The sequence below is a fragment of the Hippopotamus amphibius genome, chromosome 16 (genome assembly GCF_030028045.1).
Source record: "Hippopotamus amphibius kiboko isolate mHipAmp2 chromosome 16, mHipAmp2.hap2, whole genome shotgun sequence".
Taxonomy (NCBI): Eukaryota; Metazoa; Chordata; class Mammalia; order Artiodactyla; family Hippopotamidae; genus Hippopotamus; species Hippopotamus amphibius.
The window spans coordinates 30,106,945-30,126,691 of record NC_080201.1 but is presented as its reverse complement, the minus strand read 5'-3'; the positions used below and the strand labels follow the sequence as shown (position 1 = coordinate 30,126,691).

Sequence of the window (19,747 nt, the reverse complement as noted above, 5' to 3'; positions counted from 1 at the left end):
TCCAGAATATTAATCCTGCCTCTGCAGACAGAGTGTGTGGGTTTGCATCCCACCTCAGCACCAACTAGCACTGTGAGCTCGGGCAAAGGATTTCCTTTTTCTGTGCCTCAGTTGCCCCCTCTATAAAGTGGGGGTGACAGCTCTATCTGCATCATTGGGCTGTTGTGAGGTTGAAATGGGCTGCTGTTTCTAAAGTGTGCCTGGAATGGAGAAAGTGCAAAAAAGGGATAAAGAGGTTGTCTTGAAAGACAGTGTATTGGAACTTCCCTGTCGATCCAGTAGTTAAGACTATGCACTTCTTCTGCAGGGGATTCAGGTTCACTCCCTGATGAGGGAACTAGGATCCTGAATGCCTCGTGGGGGCAGCCAAAAATAAAAGTGTATTAATAGACAATTAGGGGTATTCTAAGGCCCACAGATCAGGAGCCAACTGTCATTGAAAAGATGGTTTAAGACTCTATTTCCCCAGAGCAAGGAGTATGGCCCTACCATAGTGGGCATGGAGGTAAAGCCCTGGGTGGGTCACCAGGCACAGGGAAGAAGGAGAACTGGGGGTTGGGGCCTTTATCCTGGTTGCTGTGGGGGAAGGAAGAGGTGAGGCAGGATAAGCAGCTTAGGAATTGGTGAATAGCCAATTTCAACAGATTCTGGGGCTTAGGGACTACACAGTTGTCAGGTACTTTGCCCTGGAGTGAATAGGGCAGGATGATAATGGCCAGTTGTGGGGCCTGGTAGAGAAGGTGATTGGGGTTCAGGCTCTGGCATGCTTGAAGGGGAAGTTCATTCCTATCTCAAGGAACTGGCTAACTCTAGGAAGAGCAGTCCCTCCAGAATCAGCAAGGCTCCAGATGTCAGAGCATCAGAATACAGAACATAAAAGACATGGTTAGTAGAAGGGTGCAGCAAGGGACCTCAGAATGCATCTGTGCCATTTTATAGAGGGAGAAACTGAGACTCAGAGAAGGAAGTGCTCATGCCCAAGGTCAACTGCAAAATCACGCTCTGAATTTTATGTCTCCCTCCTGAGGCCAAGGCCTCTGCTGTAACCATCAGTGCTCTGACAGCCCAGGCTCCATTAGGTTTTCTCTTCCTCCTGGTGCTATGACACTGTGAGAGGCCTGGCGCTGAGGGTAAGAGCAGAGTAAGAACCAAATTAGGAGCTGATTATTCCCTTACTGCTGGTTACCCCCTGGCAGGGCCATATTGTTTCCACCTTTAGAAGATCCATACTGGCTGCATCTATTTTCTCAGTTACCTTATCTGTAAAATGGGCATATCAATGTCTACCTAGCAAAACTTTTGTGGAGATTAGTTTAAAGGAACTGGAATGCCCATGTTGCACATAGCAAGTGCTCAATATGCAAACATTACCTGTAACACAAGTGGTAACTGTTGCTGTTACCAGTATTGCCTATGCCTCTCAGCCCATCTCCCTCTTCTTCACCCTCACCAATTGGACATCTGTCCACTTCATCTCTCTTGAGGGTTATCAGTGGGTTTGTCTATAAGACCAAATCTGGATTATTCTCTTCTGTTCTGGCCACATACTTTGAGGGAGGGGATTTTGTCTGTATCTAAAGGGGAACAACTGGGAGGATAAGAGGCTAGAAATCATTTCCTGTTAGGATGCTTAAACAAACTGAAGCTGCTGAGGACAGACAAGAGAAGACTTGAGGGATGGGCATAAACATGGGTTGCTAAGGCTACCTGCCACAGGACTGCAGGATGGTCCCAGAGCAGCTAGGTGCAGGACTGATGTGGCAGATGCAGGGAGAGGCTTTTCAGCTCAGTGAGAAAGAACTGTCTGCTCCACGAGAATGGGACATGGAATCTCGTTCCCTCTGGATGACCCTGCTCAGAGTCAGCCGAAGGAGCCTCTTCAAGACGATTGTGTCCCTCTCTCTTACTCCGGGACGGTTCACTGCTGCTCATTTACCCACTAAATAAGCCTGAATCGTTGGCCCAGCATTGAGACCCTCCCAGGCAGGAACCTGTCTCATCCAGGATTATGTTCCGCCCCCATTGCTCTTCCTGCCCCACGTGGGCCCCCCGCTCCTCCTCAGGCAGGCCTTGCGCTTTGCTGTCCAGAGCCTCACCTCTGCCCAGTCTCATCTGTTTATACCTTGATACCCCCTCTTCCACCTCCCCTTGTCACTCCTTCCACTACTGCAAGTCCCAGCTCCAAGGTCCCTGCTTCCATGAAGCCACCGGCCAGAGGGCCTGGCTCCCTCTTCTGTCTCCTAGGGGACCTTGCTTGGTGCCGCTCTCAGGACGCTGAGAGAGGACCACTTCTTCCCAGCAGCAGGGTCAGCTGCATGTGTGGCTCATGCTCCACAGAAGGGCAGCTTTCTGAGAAGGGTGACCGCCGCTCGTCCATCCTCTCATCCAGCTGCCGCTGAGCGCCAGGTCCAGTGGATGATGGTTTCCAGAGGCTCCTGAGTGTGGAAACTGAGTGCCTTCATTCCCAGAGGCTCTCCTTTTGGCATTTATGTCTTATTTGATGCTGTTACTTCTCCAATTCCAATCCGCTCCTTCGGATAGCCCTGTGAGTGAGGAAGGACGGTTAGCTTCACTGTCTCTTACATAAGAAAAAACTGAGGCTTGGAGGGTTGAAGGGACATTCAAGATCACGTGGCAAAAGTAACAAAATCCACCCAGAATCCGGTTCAAACCTTCAGCACTGACATGCCCTCATTTCTTCTCAATGTCCAGCAGGGCAGCCACCCTCACCACCTGTTGTGGACACCACACTGGGCAGAGTCCTGGGGAAATATGTCAACTTAGAAGGAATCCCACAGCCTGTGGCCGTTTTCCTGGGAGTCCCTTTTGCCAAGCCCCCTCTTGGATCCTTGAGGTTTGCTCCGCCGCAGCCTGCAGAACCATGGATCTTCGTGAAGAATACCACCTCTTACCCTCCCATGTAAGTCAAGGTGTGGCTTTGGCATCTTTCGGTGGGGATGTTAGCCTCAAAGGGATGCAGGAAGGAGCCAAGGCAATCCTCTCAGTGGCTCGTACTTTGTCCTGGAGTCCTCGAGATATTGTAGATAGTTAAAACCATTCCAGAATGCTCAAGCATTCTAGAGCCATTTATTCAGCAATATTTATTGAGCAACTCTGCCAGGCATCTGCTAGTTTCCTGCAAGCTATTGGTGAACAGAACAAAGCTCCCACCTTCATGGAGCTTGCATTCTAGCAGGGGTAGACAGGTAGTAAACAATATGCAAATAAGTAGCCTATGTAATATGTTAGAATATGATAAGTGCTATGGAAAAAATGGAAAGTTGAGCAGGTGAGGGGTTTCACAGGTAATGGTTCTGTTAACCAAAAACAATAAAACAACCAGATATTTTACCGGCAAAACCAGGGATTTATTTGGAAGTGGCAAGAATTGCAAATGGGGACATGCAACTATGGAGAACCATATGCAAGTCTGATAAAACAAAGGAAAGGAAACTCTTTTATAGAAGCCAAGGGGAAATTCAGAAGCACTGTTATTAACTGAAAGTCCATTGGAGGAAACTGGGAGTTTGTTGTGTGGTGGCTTTTAATTGGCTGAGTAATGACAGTCTCTCATTGGCTGAGCTGTTGCCAGGCAAGGGGGAAATCTTTTTCATAGTAAAGTGGTGTCACTTCTGGCCAGAAGTGCACAGTATGTCTCTTCCTAGGGGGATCTGTATTGAAGTGGAGTGGTATGTTCCTGAGATCTCCCCTTCCTGACCTCCAGATTCCATGTTAGTGAGGTTTCCTTTTATTAATTTTCACAATTCTATTTATTTTCCTTCTTGAACTTTACCGTAGTGGGGAGTGAGTTGTACCAGGAGATGTGTGGGTGGGTAGTGCCCTAGTTCTCAACTCACAGATGTGTCTAACTACCTAGTCACAAGCAGAATGCTGGTTGTTGTGTCCTAGTTAGCTGGCCAAGTTGGGCAAAAAAGACTCACAACTGTCCCCCAAAGCACTTTGCTTGTCTACAAGCATTGATTCAGACCTTATTTATCTGAACAAGAGATTCCTAATAATTTCCAGAGTCCTGCCTCTTGCTGCATTTTCTTTTCGTCTCTTCTTCTCTTCTCTTCTCTTCTGTTCTCTCCTTCTCTTCCTTCCTTACTTTTTCTATTTCTTTTAAAATAATATTCATTCTTTTTATTTCTGATTGTAATATTTTTTATTGCAAGTATACATTTTGTTTCCTGATTGCAACTAGTTATGTAATACATGCTTCTTACATAAAAGTGAGGAAATATAGGTAAGTAAAGGTAAGAAAATGAAAATTGTACACAATTCCACCACCCAGTGAGAACTGCTCTTCATCTTTTAGATTCAATTTTTCTGGTCTTTTATCTGTTGCATAATTTCTCCCTTGAAAAGGAATCTCATAATTTTCTGTGCCCAATTCTAATGTATGTATTTTTTCCCCTGCACCAAAAAGCAATTCTCACACACCATCTGGGTGCCCAACCATTTAACTATTTCTGACAGTCTCTTCCCAGAGATAGCACCAGATTCCATGGATTAAGGGCTCAGTTCCACAATAACTCCCTCTGCTTCACATGCCAGTGCCAAGTCCAAGTTGTCTCCTATGCTTCTGACCAACTGGCTGTACATTAGAGGTTACCATGATCCCCTCCATGGGTTCTATTAACTTGCCAGAGCAGCTCACAGAACTCAGGAAATTGGTATACTCACTAGATTACCTGTTTGTTATGAAGGATATTAAAGGGTACAGGCCACTAAGCAGATGAAGAGATCCGTAAGGTGAGATCCCTAACAAAGGAGCATCCACCCTTCTGCGGTTTGGGACCCAGCACGCTGGCACTTAGAAGAGTTTGTGTTCACCAACCAGGAGGCTCTCTGAACCCTGTCCTTTTGGGTTTAATGGAGGCTTCATTACATGGTCAGGAGGATTGAAATCACTGGTCGTTGGTGATATATTCCTCTCCAGCCCATCTCCCCTTTCCAGAGGTCAGGGGGCTGGGACGGAAAGTTGCAGCCCTCTGATCACATGGTTGCTCCTCTGGCAACCAGTGCCTGCCCTTAGGTGGGTCCAAATGTCACCTCCTCAACCCAGCAGTATACACCACTCAGGAAAGGGTTTTAAGAGCTCTTCAGCAGAAACTGGACAAAGATCAAATCATATTGCTTCTTATATCACAATGTCATATCACATGGTACAGATACTTTAGATGCCTGTTTTGCTCTTGAAAGTGTATCATAAACATCATTCTATGTCATTACATATCACAACCTGACATTTCAGCTGCATTACATTGTGTATTGAGCCATAATTTACTTATCCAGTCTCTTATTTGGGATCATTAACTGTTCTTGATGATTTTGATAATATAAGTAGCACTATGATGAACACCGTGTAGCTAAATCTTCATGCATACTCATAAATATTTTTGGATAAGTTCTAAGAAGTGACATTTCTGAGTATTTTAAAAATTTCCCTTCAGAAATATTCCACCTGAACCCCTTTAATTAATATATGAAAACCTTCATTAACAAAATTTTTGGCAATGCTTGGGGTTATTAAAAATAGTTTTGCCTATTGAGTGGCCAATAGAATGATAATAATTTTTATCATCGTTACATATATGATTATTCTTTTTCTTCTGCATTATCTGAATACTAGTGACATTGACTCTTTTTCCCTTTTTTAACATTTGATTGTCTTCTTTCATGAATATTATGCCCCTTGTCTTGGTGATCTGGGAAGGTTCCCCCGGATGGAAATCCAGAGATTATCTTTGGGGCTCTGACTCTGCCACTTGAGAGCTGTGTCATCCAAGCACCTCAGTGCTTCAGCTACCTCATCGACATTCTGGGGGCAGTCATTCCTGTTTTCTGAGAACTGGAAATGTGGCTTATGATGTCCTTGGAAACATAAACACTACATAGTATGGTTCTTTCTGGCTGTGTGATCTTGGGCAGATTCTCTAACCTCTCTGTGCCTCAGTTTCTCAAGTGTAAAATGGGGATAATAATAGAACCTATATCAAGAGGCTGCTATGAAGATTAAATGAGTTAATATAGAAGGAGTAAGGGGAGGAGACAAGATGGCGGCGTGGGAAGACGCAGAGATCGTGTCTCCCCACAAATAGAACAGTTACCAGGGAGGGCCAGCAGGGGACCTGAGGCCCAAGCAGACCGCAAGAACCCCACAGCAACCGGGTAGGACCTGGGGGAAGTCAGTGGGGCGGGGAAGGGGAAGCCTGACAGGATTGACGCCCCTGGGAGATGACTGGGGAAGGGCGGAGGTTCCTGCCTGGAGGGACCGTTGGGGGCTGGGGAGACCGGGGAAACCATGACTGGGTTTCTCCTGCCCAGGAGGCCAGGGGATCTGCTGAGCTCCCCGGCTTGGGGGCCTGCTGGGCTCCCCAACAGGGTTCTCCACCCTACAAGGCCCCCTCCGAGCTGCCTGGGTCCTGGGGGTGTGGAAGGAGGGAGGAGGGGCGAGGAGGTGGAGAGGCAGACAGGAGGGGGTGGGGGCTTTGAGATTGGGGGATGGGGGACGCTGGAGGGCCTTTCACCTGCGCTCTTGGCCAGGGAGGCTGACTGGGCTCCCAGACCTGGTCGTTCATTCTCCAGGGCCCCTCCAGCTGCTTAGAACCTAGGAGAGTGGGAGATGGGGGAGAGGAAGAGAGGCAGACAGGGACCCTAGTAGACTGGGAGATCTGAGGAAGTGCCGCAGGCGTTACCCTAGCCCAGTTGGCCCTGGGAAGCCTGTTGGATGTCAGAGTCTAGTCTCCTGCCTTTCAGTGCCCCCTGCAGCTGTGAGGGTTCTAGGGGAATAGGACAGAGGGGGTGGGAAAGAAGAGAAACCAAGGGAGAGGGACCCTCCATGACTGGAGGACTGGGGAGGTGCCTAGCATCTCTCCCACCAACTCGGGCCCAGGGAGCCTGCTGAGTACCTTGACCTGGTCCTTTGCTCCCAGGACCAGAGGCATTTCTGGGCCCCTCTACCTCATTGGGCCTAAGCCTGATTCCCCACCACCCCCAGAGCCTTCTCTAAGGGTAGGCTCTGCCCATTGCCTAACTTCCCCCCCCACTCCTGCCCTAGTCTAAGTCCCATCCCCACAGCCAAGGCCTTTTCTGGCTTTTTTTTTCTTTTTTCTTTTCTTCTTCCCACCTCCTCACTTAGGATATTGCAATTGTTTTACCTTCAGCTATTGCTCTATCTTTTTTTTAAAAATTTTTTCTAACACATCTGTTAGTTTCCTACTATCGTATTTTTTAGCTTGCTATTGTTCTGCTGTTCTCCTACCTTTTTTTTTTTAATTTTTTTTTTCATTTTCCCTGCTCCACACAGCTTGTGGGATATTGATACACAAGCCCAGTGTCAGGCCTGTGCTGCTGAGGTGGGACTCTGAGTCCAAAACATTGGAATAACAGGGAAACCCATTTCCCAGGGAATACCCTTTACCGTGAGCTCTCCCAGAGGTTCTCAACTTAACACGAAGACCCAGCAGGAACACAATCCCACCCATCCAAAGTGGGGGGAAAATGAGACGATAAAAAAATATGTCACAGATGAAGGAACAAGGTAAAAATACACAAGACCAAATAAACGAAGAGGAAATAGGAAAATTGCCTGAAAAAGAATTCAGTTATGATAAGATGGTCCAAAATCTCAATAACAAAATAGAGAAAATACAAGAAACAGTTAATAAGGACTCAGAAGAACTAAAGAGCAAACAAACAGTAATAAATAACCAAAAAACCAAAATTAAAAATACTCTAGATGGTATAAACAGCAGAATAACTGAGGCAAAAGAATGAATAAGTGAGTTGGAAGATAGAATGGGGGAAATAACTGCCACAGAGCACGAAAAAGAAAAAAGAATAAAAACAATGGAAGACAGTCTCAGAGACCTTGGTGACAACATGAAGCACACCAAATTTCAAATCATAGGCATCCCAGAAGAAGAAGAAAAAAAGAAAGGGTCTGAGAAAATATTTGAAGAGGTTATAGTGGAAAACTTCCCCAACATGGGAAAGGAAATAATTCATCAAGTCCAAGAAGCACAGAGAGTCCCATACAGAATAAACCCAAGGAGAAATACACTGAGGCACATAGTAATCAAACTAACAAAAGTTAAACACAAAGAAAAAATATTAAAAGCAGCAAGAGAAAAGCAACAAATAACATATAAGGGAAAACCCATAAAGATAACAACTGATCTTTCTGCAGAAGCTCTGCAGGTCAGAAGGGAGTGGCAGGATATACTGAAAGTCTTGAAAGAGAAAAACCTACAGCCAGGAATACTCTACCCAGCAAGAATCTCATTCAGATTCAACAGAGAAATCAAAAGCTTTACAGACAAGCCAAAGTTAAAAGAATTCAGCACCACCAAACCAGCCTTACAACAATTGCTTAAGGAACTTTTCCAAGCAGGAAACAAAAGAGAAGGAAAAGACCTACAGAAACAAGCCCAAAACAATTAAGAAAATGGTAATAGGAGCATACATGTCAATAATCACCTTAAATATAAATGGATTAAATGCTCCAACCAAAAGACACAGACTGGCTGAATGGATACACAAACAAGACCCTTTTATATGCTGCCTACAAGAAACCCACTTTAGACCAAGGGCCACATATAGACTGAAAGTAAGGAGATGGAAAAAAGATACTCCATGTAAATGGAAGTCAAAAGAAAGCTGGTATAGCAATACTCATATCAGACACATTAGACTTTAAAGTAAAGACTATTCCAAGAGACAAGGAAGGACACTACGTAATGATCAAGGGATCCATCCAAGAAGAAGATATAACAATTGTAAATATCTATGCACCCACCATAGGAGCACCTCAACACATAAGAAAAATGCTAACAGCCATAAAAGGGGAAATTGACAGTAACACAATAATAGTAGGAGACTTCAACACCCCACTTACATCAATGGACAGATCATCCAAACAGAAAATAAATGAGGACACACAAGCTTTAAATGACACATTAGACCATCTTGACTTAATTGATGTTTATAGGACATTCCATCCAAAAACTACAGAATACACTGTCTTCTCAAGTGCACATGGAACATTCTCCAGGATAGATCACATCTTGGGTCACAAATCAAGCCTTGGTAAATTCAAAAAAATTGAAATTCTTTCAAGCATTTTCTCTGACCACAATGCCATGAGACTAGATATCAAGTATAGGAAAAAAAAGTGTAAAAATCACAAACACATGAAGGCTAAACAATACACTATTAAACAATGAAGAAATCACTAAAGAAATCAAAGAGGAAATCAAAACATACCTAGAAACAAATGACAATGAAAACACAATGAACCAAAACTTAGGGGACACAGCAAAAGCAGTCCTAAGAGGGAAGTTTATAGCAATAAAGTCCTACCTCAAGAAACAAGAAAAATATTGAATAAACAACCTAACCTTACACCTAAAACAACTAGAGAAAGAAGAGCAAAAAAAACCCCAAAGTGAGCAGAAGGAAAGAAATCAAAAAGATCAGGTCAGAAATAAACGAAAAAGAAATGAAGGAAACAATAGCAAAGATCAATAAAACTAAAAGCTGGTTCTTTGAGAAGATAAACAAAATTGATAAACCATTAGCCAGACTCATCAGGAAAAAAAGGGAGAAGATGCAAATCAACAGAATTAGAAATGGAAAAGGAGAAGTAACAATGGACACTACATTAATACAAAAGATCATGAGAGACTTGTACAAACAGCTATATGCCAATAAATTGGATTACCTGGAAGAAATGGATAAATTCTTAGAAAAGAACAATCTTCCAAAACTGAACCAGGAAGAATTAGAACATATTAACAGACCAATAACAAGTATGGAAGTTGAGACTGTGATGAAAAATCTCCCAACAAACAAAAGCCCAGGGCCAGATGGCTTCACAGGAGAATTCTATCAAACATTTAGAGAAGAGCTAACACCCATCCTTCTCAAACTCTTCCACAATACAGCAGAAGGAGGAACACTTCCAAATTCATTGTACGAGGCCACCATCACCCTGATACCAAAACCAGGCAAAGATGTCACAATAAAAGAAAATTACAGGCCAATATCACTGATGAATATAGATGCAAAAATCCTTGACAAAATACTAGCAAACAGAATCCAACAGCACGTTAAAAAGATCATACAGGGGCTTCCTAGGTGGCGCAGTGGTTAAGAATCCGCCTGCCAATGCAGAGGTCACGGGTTCGATCCCAGCTCCAGGAAGATCCCACATGCCGCGGAGCAACTAAGCTCGTGTGCCACAAAAAAAAAAAAAAAAAAAAAGATCATACAGCATGATCAAGTGGGGTTTATCCCTGGAAGGCAAGGATTCTTTAATATATGCAAATCAATCAATGTGATACACTATATTAACAAATTGAAAGATAAAAAGCATATGATAATCTCAACAGATGCAGAAAAAGCTTTTGACAAAACTCAATATCCATTTATGATAAAAACTGTGCAGAAAGTGGGCATAGAAGGAAATTATCTCAACATAATTAAAGCCATATATGACAAACCAACAGCCAACATCGTTCTCAATGGTGAAAAACTGAAAGCATTCCCTCTAAGGACAGGAACAAGACGGGGGGTCCACTCTCACCGTTATTATTCAACATAGTTTTGGAAGTGTTAGCCACAGCATTCAGAGAAGAAAATGAAATAAAAGGAATCCAAATTAGAAAAGAAGAAGTAAAATTGTCACTCTTTGCAGATGACATGATATTATAGATAGAAAACCCTAAAGATTCTACCAGAAAACTACTAGCACTAATCGATGAATTTAGTAAAGTAGCAGGATACAAAATTAATGTGCAGAAATCTCTTGCATTCTTGTACACTAACAATGAAAGAACAGGAAGAGAAATAAAGGAAACTCTTCCATTTACCATTGCAACAAAAAGAATAAAATACCTAGGAATAAACCTGCCTAAGGAGGCAAAAGACCTGTATGCAGAAAACTATAAGACACTGATGAAAGAAATCAAAGATGATACAAGCAGATGGAGGGACATACCATGGTCTTGGATTGGAAGAATCAATATTGTGAAAATGACTATCTTACCCAAAGCAATTTACAGATTCAACGCAATCCCTATCAAATTACCAACAGCATTTTTCACAGAACTAGAGCAAAAAATTTTACGATTTGTATGGAAACGCAAAAGACCCCAATAGCCAAAGCAATCTTGAGAAGGAAAGATGGAGTTGGTGGAATTAGGCTTCCTGACTTCAAACTATACTACAAGGCCACAGTGATCAAGACAGTATGGTACTGGCACAAAAACAGAAAGGAACATCCATAGAACAGAATAGAAAACCCAGAGGTAAACCCAAGCACATATGGGCACCTTATCTTTGACAAAGGAGGCAAGAATATACAATGGAAAAAAGACTGTCTCTTCAATAAGTGGTGCTAGGAAAACTGGACAGCAACATGTAAAAGAATGAAATTAGAACACTTCCTAACACCATACACAAAAATAAACTCAAAATGGATTAAAGACCTAAATGTAAGGCCAGACACTATAAAACTCCTGGAGGAAAACAGGCAGAACACTCTATGACATACTTCAAAGCAAGATCCTTTTTGACCCATCTCCTAGAATCATGGAAATAAAATCAAGAATAAACAAATGGGACCTAATGAAACTTAAAAGCTTTTGCACTGCGAAAGAAACCATAAACAAGACAAGAAGACAACCCTCAGAATGGGAGACAGTACTTGCCAACGAAGCAACAGACAAAGGATTAATCTCCAAAATACATAAGCAGCTCATGCATCTTAATACCAAAAAAGCAAATAACCCAATCCACAAACGGGCGGAAGACCTAAATAGACATTTCTCCAAAGAAGACATACAGATGGCCAACAAACACATGAAAAGATGCTCAACATCACTAATCATTAGAGAAATGCAAGTCAAAGCCACAATGAGGTATCACCTCACACCAGTGAGAATGGCCATCATCAAAAAATCGAGAAACAATAAATCTTGGAGAGGGTGTGGAGAAAAGGGAACTCTCCTGCACTGTTGGTGGGAATGTAAGTTGGTACAGCCACTATGGAAAACAGTTTGGAGGTTCCTTAAAAAACTAAAAATGGAACTACCATATGACCCAGTAATCCCACTACTGGGCATATACCCAGAGAAAACCATAATCCAAAAAGAAACATGCACCATAATATTCATCACAGCACTATTTACAATAGCCAGGACATGGAAGCAACCTAAATGCCCATCAACAGATGAGTGGATAAAGAAGATGTGGTACATATATACAATGGAATATTACTCAGCCATAAAAAGGAATGGAATTGAACTATATGTCATGAGGTGGATAGACCTAGAGACTGTCATACAGAGTGAAATAAGCCAGAAAGAGAAAAACAAATACTGTATGCTAACACATATATATGGAATCTGAAGACATGGTACTGATGAACCCAGTGACAGGCAAGAGTGGAGATACAGAAGTAGAGAATGGACTTGAGGACACGGGGCTGGGGTGGGGGGCAAGGGGAAGCTGGGACAAAGTGAGAGAGTAGCATAAACATATTTACACTACCAACTGTAAGTTAGATAGCTAGTGGGAAGTTGGTGTATAACAAAAGGAGATCAACTTGATGATGGGAGATGCCTTAGAGGGCCAGGACAGGGAAGGGGGGAGGGAGTCTCGGGAGGGAGGGGATATGGGGATATATGTATAAATACAGCTGATTCACTTTGGTGTACCTCAAAGACTGGTACAAGAGTGCAAAGCAAATATATTCCAATAAAGAGCTTAAAATAATAATAATAAAATAAAAAAATATAAGAGCAGTATTTAAAACAATTGGCATGATGAGAGAACTCAATAAATATTAGCAATTATAAACTCTGTTGCTTCTTTAAGAGCTCCTATTAGAGCAACCAATAGCTCTTGTCTGTGATGGGATGATGATAGAATTTTAGCATGTCAGTGCTGCAAGACCCTTAGGGAAATCACTCCTGTCGTTTACACAGAAAGGCAGATTGGGGCCAGAGCAGGCAAGAATTCACCCAAGGATGCCCAGCAAATTAGGCTGAGGCACGACTACAGTGTAGTTCTCCTAATGCTGCCCCACAAATATTTCACCACTGACCTGTTGCAGGCCTTAAATATCTGCCACCTGAGTGATTTTTCCTAGCTTGTGGAAGTCTCCCATGAGCTAGAGCATGTTTCCCTGTTGGCACAATATGGTCACCCTTTAGCGGGCATCATACAGCGCCCAGCAGAGAGCTGGTCTGGACCCAGGACATGCAGGAAATGGTCCTTTCCAGGCCCATCAGCATATAGGCAGCCTCCTTCCTTGAGCCAGGGCATCCCAAGGCCCCAGGAAGGAAAGAGGGTCAGGCCTCATCATACATGGTGCTGAGAGACCTTGGTGAGCCTGAGAAGCCCCCATTGGATGCCCCGGTAGCCCCCTACCTAACCCAGTGTCTTGAGTCTGGTGAGAACAACTCTATTTACTGCCCTAAACTGCCAGTCCAAGACGTGGCCTGACTGCAGGAGACATCTCCTTGGTCAGCTCTGACTGAACCTCAAGAATTCTTCTCTCTCCTTGTCCCTCCCAGGTGCTCCCAAGACCCAGTTGGGGGACAGATGCTCTCCGAGCTCTTTACCAACAGAAAGGAGAACATTAATCTCACGTTTTCCGAAGACTGTCTTTACTTAAATATTTACACTGCTGCTGACTTGACGAAGAAAAGCAGGCTGCCGGTAAGCAGTGGGAACAACTGGTCAAATCTGGTGTAGACTAGAAGGCAGTGAAAACACTATTGGGTGGGGTCGTCTTGGACCAAGGCTTTTCCAGTAACTGCAGGGCTTCCTTTACCACCACAGCCAATCCCGACATCAAGGAACACAGGTTTTCCACACCTCAGTTTCCCCTACAGTAGAGTAGGGCCTCTGGGGGAGTTTGCTGTACATCTGTAATACACATCTTAATTTTTCTAAGATCTCTCATGCTAATAGATGGACAAGAAGGGGTACTCCTAATTCCTAGATTAGGATTCTGACACCCAGAGCGGAAAAACATAATTTCCAATAAAGTCAGAGCTGGAAGGAATCTTAGAGGTAAGCCAACAACCCGACCTCCCCTGACAGATAAATTGAGGCCCAGTGAGGGGAAGGTGAGGTCACAGAGTAGGGTTGGCAGGACTAGAGCACCGGTCTCCTGATCTTGAAATCACACTCTTTGACACACACGAGCAGGTGGAGGGTGTGTGTGGCCTTTCCTCAGCACACAAAGACCTTCTCTGACAACTTTCAGTGTTTTGGTGTCACAGGTTGTGTGTGTGTGTGTGTGTTGGTGGGGTGGGAGTGGGTAGAGCCTGGAGCAAGAAAGAAGCACTTTCCTTTGCCTTTGCCAACGATCAAGATTTTTTTGGTGGGGGGGGGGGCTGCCTTCTGTCTTTGTTGCTACGTGCAGGCTTTCTCTACTTGTGTCAAGTGGGGGCTATTGTTCATTGTGGTGCGCAGGCTTCTCATTGCAGTGGCTTCTTATTGAGGAGCATGGGCTTTAGGTACCAGGAGTTGTGGCACACGGGCGTAGGTGCCCCACAGCATGTGGGATCTTCCCAGAGCAGGGATCAAACCCGTGTCCCCTGCATTGGCAGGCAGATTGTTAACCATTGCACCACCAGGGAAGTCCAGGATTTTATTGTCGATAATTTGACTTCCTAATTGTCTTTGGCACAAGCTGATGACCCAGTGAGTCTGCATTTCCAAAACAAATGGAAGCCCAGAGATGGGTCAGCCTTCCAGACTCAGGCTGGAGGGTGGGGACTGGACTGCTGGAAAAGGAGGGGTCACTGGGGTAGAGAGAGGAGGGGTGTGAGCACCCAGCCATTTCCCAGGAGCACCCCTGGCATGGTGCCCAGATGTGGAGGAAGGCGTCTGGGAGCTTGTGACTAGAAGCTGGCCCTGCACGTGCTTGGCTCAGAGAGGTGGGGACAGTTGTTAATTCATCCATTCATGCATTCATTCACTCCCCTATTACGTACCCAGCGCCCCCACACGCATAGCTAGGATTGGGGGTTAGGAGAAAGGAGGAACGTAGAAGCATGACCACACAGCCCCTGCCTTCGAGGATCTTACCATCTGGGCTGCACAGAGCTGGACTAGCTTCTTCAGCAGCAACTCACTGCTGACAGACCCTTGGCTCAGCCTGGACTCAGAGATGACTGCAAACTCAGGCCCTGTGCCCGGAGGTAGGCAGGGATTGGAGGTGCAGGGAAAGCTGGGGATCTGGGAACCTGAGGCTGGAGAGCCTCTACTATGGACACAGGCTCTGGAACCGCAGGGTCTGGGTGTAAATCCTGGTTCTGCCTTTTGCTTGCTGAGAGACCTGGCTCTGTGTCCTCAAATCAGGGGTGATCACACACAAGTGTTCAGTGACGAATATCAAGGTTTATGTCAGTGTCTGGCACAGCACACGAGGCAAGTCTTCCTGATGCATTCGTTAGAGCTGCAGGGAAGAAATCCCTCCGGCCCCCACAGCCAACCTACTGCACTGAGGCCATTGGCTGCTGTGTGCCAGGGGCTCAACATGTGAACTCTGGAGCCAGGCTGCCTGCGTTCAAGTCCCGAATCCACTGCCTATCAGCTGTGTGACCTTAGAGTGGTTAAGTGCCTCAGTGTTCCTGTCTGTGAAATGGGACAGTAGCAGTCCCTATCTCATGGAAGGTTTGTTTTTCAATGCTTAGAGTAGTGCTTGACATGTAGTTCATTTTTAAAGTTCCCTTTTAATATTTATTTATTTATTTAGGCCACACCACACGTCTTGTGGGATCTTAGTTCCCAGAGCAGGGGTCAAACCTGGGCCGTTGGCAGGGAGAGCATGGAGCCGTAACCACTAAACCACCAGGGAATTCCTCAAGTTCCTTTTTAAAAAATCAACAAAGTTATTACACTATTATTACTTTAGCTATTCTCTCATCCTTGCTCTTTAAATGCAAGAGCCATGCGTTATAAATTGTGTGTACACTCTCATCCTGAATTCTTACCACAGTTCCTGGTTCCTAGTCAGTTTTCAGATCATATTCAACTAATGGTTGAAGACTTCTTAGAGGAGATGGCTTTTAGGCTGGGCTTTGGAGTATGGGTCGGATTTGAGCAGCAGAGGAGGCAGCAGGAAGGCATATTAAGAAGAGGTACCGCTCTTTCTCATGGTGCCTTGGAGGTGGCTGGCCCCTTCAGAATGAAGCTGAACATCTCTTTCCCAGCCACTGGGTGCCAGATGTGGACGATGAAAGAAAACTTCGTACCTTTTCTGAGAAGTGTGTGGCCACAGAAGTTGCTGCTGACACTGTGAGTGAAGAATGGCAGGGTTATGTGGTCCGAAGCAGTGGTGGGAATTACAAACAAGGTTTCCGCATGAAGCAGGGTGTCTTGACCCATGGCCGAGTCCCCCTGCTACTGAGTAATAGGCATTCCTGTTACAGACCAAGGAGCACTGGAGAAAGAAAGCGCAAATGTGTGCGAGGTTGCATTGTGGATGCCAATCCGAATGTTCTCAATTTGGTCATTGTAAAAAAAGGGGAGAAGGATACTCCTGAACTCGCTGATAGCACTGTGCCTTGTTGCCTGGGGTCCAAAAGAGATAGCAGAATCCTCAAACTTTTCAATCTCCAAAGAAGATGGTGTCCGCCAGTATGTTGTGAGAAAGCCCCTAAACAAAGAAGGTAACAAACCTAGGACCAAAGCATCCAAGATTCAGCGTGTTGTTACTCCATGTGTTCTGCAATACAAATGTCAGCGTATTGCTCTGAACAAACAGTGTATTAAGAAAAGTAAGGAAGAGGCTGCAGAATATGCTAAACTTTTAGCCGAGAAAAGGAAGGAGGCCAAAGAAATATGCCAGGAACTGATTGCCAAGAGACAGAGGCTGTCCTCTCTGGGAGCATCCACTTCTAAATCTGAGTCCAGTCAAAAATAAGATGTTCTAAGAGTAACAAATAAATAAGATTAGACATCAAAAAATGCAACTAAAAAGGAAGAGGTACCACCTGGGGCATGTGCTTCTTGACATGGTCATTCATTGACATGAGAAGGTTAATTCCCCATACAAAAGGTAACTAAGGTGAAACTGAAATAAGCTTCTAACCAAGGGCTGCTGCACGCAGAGTGTGCTGAGCTGTGTGAGAGGCCCAGGAGTGAGGATGGTGGGAGTGTCGGGGAGAAGATGACGCGTTTAGCCTTGGCTATTCCCATGATGATGTTCTCAGCATGAAGAGCGCTGGGAGGAGGTGGCACTGGGGCGGGGGAGACAGGCAGGAGCAGCCAGGGTGTATTGAGTGGGGTGGTGGCCTGGGCCACAGCGGGGAGAACAGGTAGGTGACCAAACCACACATCCTCTTGAGATCTCCCCCAGCTCTGCTTCTTATAACCTGTATGGTTGCATCCTCCCCGTCCAGGTGATGGTGTGGATCCATGGAGGAGGACTGGTGGTGGGCGGGGCGTCAACCTATGATGGGCTGGCCCTCTCTGCCCATGAAAACGTGGTGGTGGTGACCATTCAGTACCGCCTAGGCATCTGGGGATTCTTCAGGTAAGACACTGGCCTCTCCTCACGGCACATTAACCCTCAATGTGGGGGTGCTAGGACTCAGCTCTGGTCATGTAAACCCTCAAGGGGATCCCCACTAAGACATCCAAGTCCCCTCATAATTGGCCTCCACCTACCTTCTCATTCCCCAGCCACTCTGGTCCACTTACTTCTGAGCTTTTACATGTAAAACACCTAATCTGCCTGATAAACTCCTAGTATTCTTGCAAAGCCGAACCCAAATGTTACCTTGTCTGAAATACTCATCTGTTTTTCACCTGTGCTGCCCAGCATGTTGCATTACCGCTAAGATGACAGTTACCCTGCAGCACAGCAGTTAGAGGCTTACACATCTTACCTCATGGAGAAGTAGGAAAGGAGCAGACTCATGTGAGAGCTCCGGGAGGTCTTGCAGGTGAAGGAACGGGTGGCTGGAACTGGGAGGTTGTAAGGAGCATCTGACCCCAGTGGGCACACCTACTGGGAGGAATGTTTGACCCACTCACCCCATTTCCTTCGTGGGATTTGGCACATGTGTGAGTGAAGGTTTAAGTCTCCTCCATGGAGTCTCCATGGGGACAGGACCCAGCTTTCCTGCAGGCAGTTGCTGAGCCTTTTCTGAATGTACCAGCCCCAGGACCTCTTACCCTGAGATGCCTGGTGCGTGGGCTGGGGAGGGGTGGTCACCTCACTGGAAAGACCTATGGGCTGGAGGAGAGTTGTCCCAGGAGAGTCGTGTCCCAGGATGTGTCACCTTCACGGAGCCTCCTCAGCTCTTTCCCCCACGGCCCGTGTCTGCTCCCAGTTACAGTATAACTGCACACACTCTCCCACTTCCTCTCAGCCAGTCTCTCCTGTACCACATCAGTCAGGGTTTCACCGCAACCGGACACCAGACTGCTCCGGGCCCAGTCACCAATGACCCAGCAGTTCTTGCCCCAACCTTGGCAGCATCCACACGTGATCGCTCAGATCTTTGTGAAAAGCTTCCTTCTCTTGGCTCCTGGCCACCTCCTGCCTCATGGCTGCTCCCTCTTGGCCCCTCCCTGACCCTCTCCCTCCCAGTCTCAGCCTCTGTGTGCATCTTCTCCTCTGTCCCACTGGTTCCCTGAGTGACCTCAGGGGGCGCTTCCAAGTTCCCTATGTTTAGCCCAGTTCTCCTTTGGAGCCCACAGGTACATCATTAACTACCTCCTGCCATCCCCAAGGGACCTCTGAGGGCACCTCTCCCTTCCACACACAAGCATAACCCTTGACTCCCAATGCCCCTGCCCCCAAACACTCCTCCTTTCCGCACAGGGCCTCCTGCTCAGCCCCTGGCAGCTCCACCCTTCCAGTTACTCAGGGTAAAAGCCTTGTGGTCAGCTGAATTCTCTTTTTTTTCACACCCCACATCCAGTCACAGGCAAATCCTCTTGGCTCCGCAGTAGCCAGAGTGATCATTTAAGACATAACTGGAGTCAGGCCATCCCTGCAATGGCTTCCCAACTTACTTACCATGACACTGACATTCTTACCAAGGCCCTCAGGGCCCTATGTAGCTGTATGTCCTAGACTCATACTTTTATTCACTGGACCCCAGGGCCTTTGCATGTGCTGTTTCTTCTACCTGGAATTTCCTTCTTTGGATATTTGCAAGGTTGATGTGCTCAAAGTAGATGCTCAATAAATACTTGCGGGATGGGTGTGTAGAGTCCTATAGCAGAACAATGCTACAGGATGGGAGACAGGTGAAGACCCCAGTGTCAGGGCTGTGGAAACCTAGTCGTTTCCAGAAGGCTCACCTGGACCCCCATCCCTGCCTCTGGTCCTGAGGGCCCTGCTGTGACATCTGTGCTCTCAACCCACCCTGTTCTCTTGCAGCACAGGGGATGAACACTGTCGGGGCAACTGGGGTCTCTTGGACCAGTTGGCCGCACTGCACTGGGTCCAGGAGAACATAGCCCACTTTGGAGGGGATCCAGGCTCTGTGACCATCTTTGGAGAGTCAGCAGGAGGCGCAAGTGTCTCGATTCTTGTAAGTGTTCCTGGCCCTGATGTGGCTACTGATGGGATCCCATTGCAGACCAGCCAGTCTAGTTATGGGACCTTTACTTACACGACCTGCATTCGAGGCTGACCCTACTCTGTGCAGCATCAGATGGTGGAAAGTTAATGGCCAAACTATCCTTGGTCCTCAGGAAGCTC

The 19,747-nt window shown here is 45.8% G+C and overlaps 1 protein-coding gene and 1 pseudogene across 8 annotated transcripts in view; both read left to right on the top strand.

The window, feature by feature from the left end:
* The window catches only part of LOC130837990 (liver carboxylesterase-like), a 97,147-nt gene that overhangs the window by 15,795 nt on the left and 61,605 nt on the right, over window positions 1–19,747 (top strand). For 4 of the 8 annotated variants that reach the window (XM_057710735.1, XM_057710736.1, XM_057710729.1 and 1 more), the window contains exons 2-5: window positions 2,713–2,920; window positions 13,587–13,731; window positions 17,430–17,563; window positions 19,424–19,577. The exons of 2 other annotated variants lie outside the window; for them this stretch is intronic. In XM_057710735.1, the coding sequence (XP_057566718.1) occupies window positions 2,713–2,920; window positions 13,587–13,731; window positions 17,430–17,563; window positions 19,424–19,577 (641 nt within the window). The remainder of the gene's footprint in view (window positions 1–2,712; window positions 2,921–13,586; window positions 13,732–17,429; window positions 17,564–19,423; window positions 19,578–19,747) is intronic. 2 more of the 8 variants (XM_057710738.1, XM_057710732.1) reach the window with 1 other exon arrangement.
* On the top strand, window positions 16,214–17,354 carry LOC130837992 (40S ribosomal protein S6-like; annotated as a pseudogene).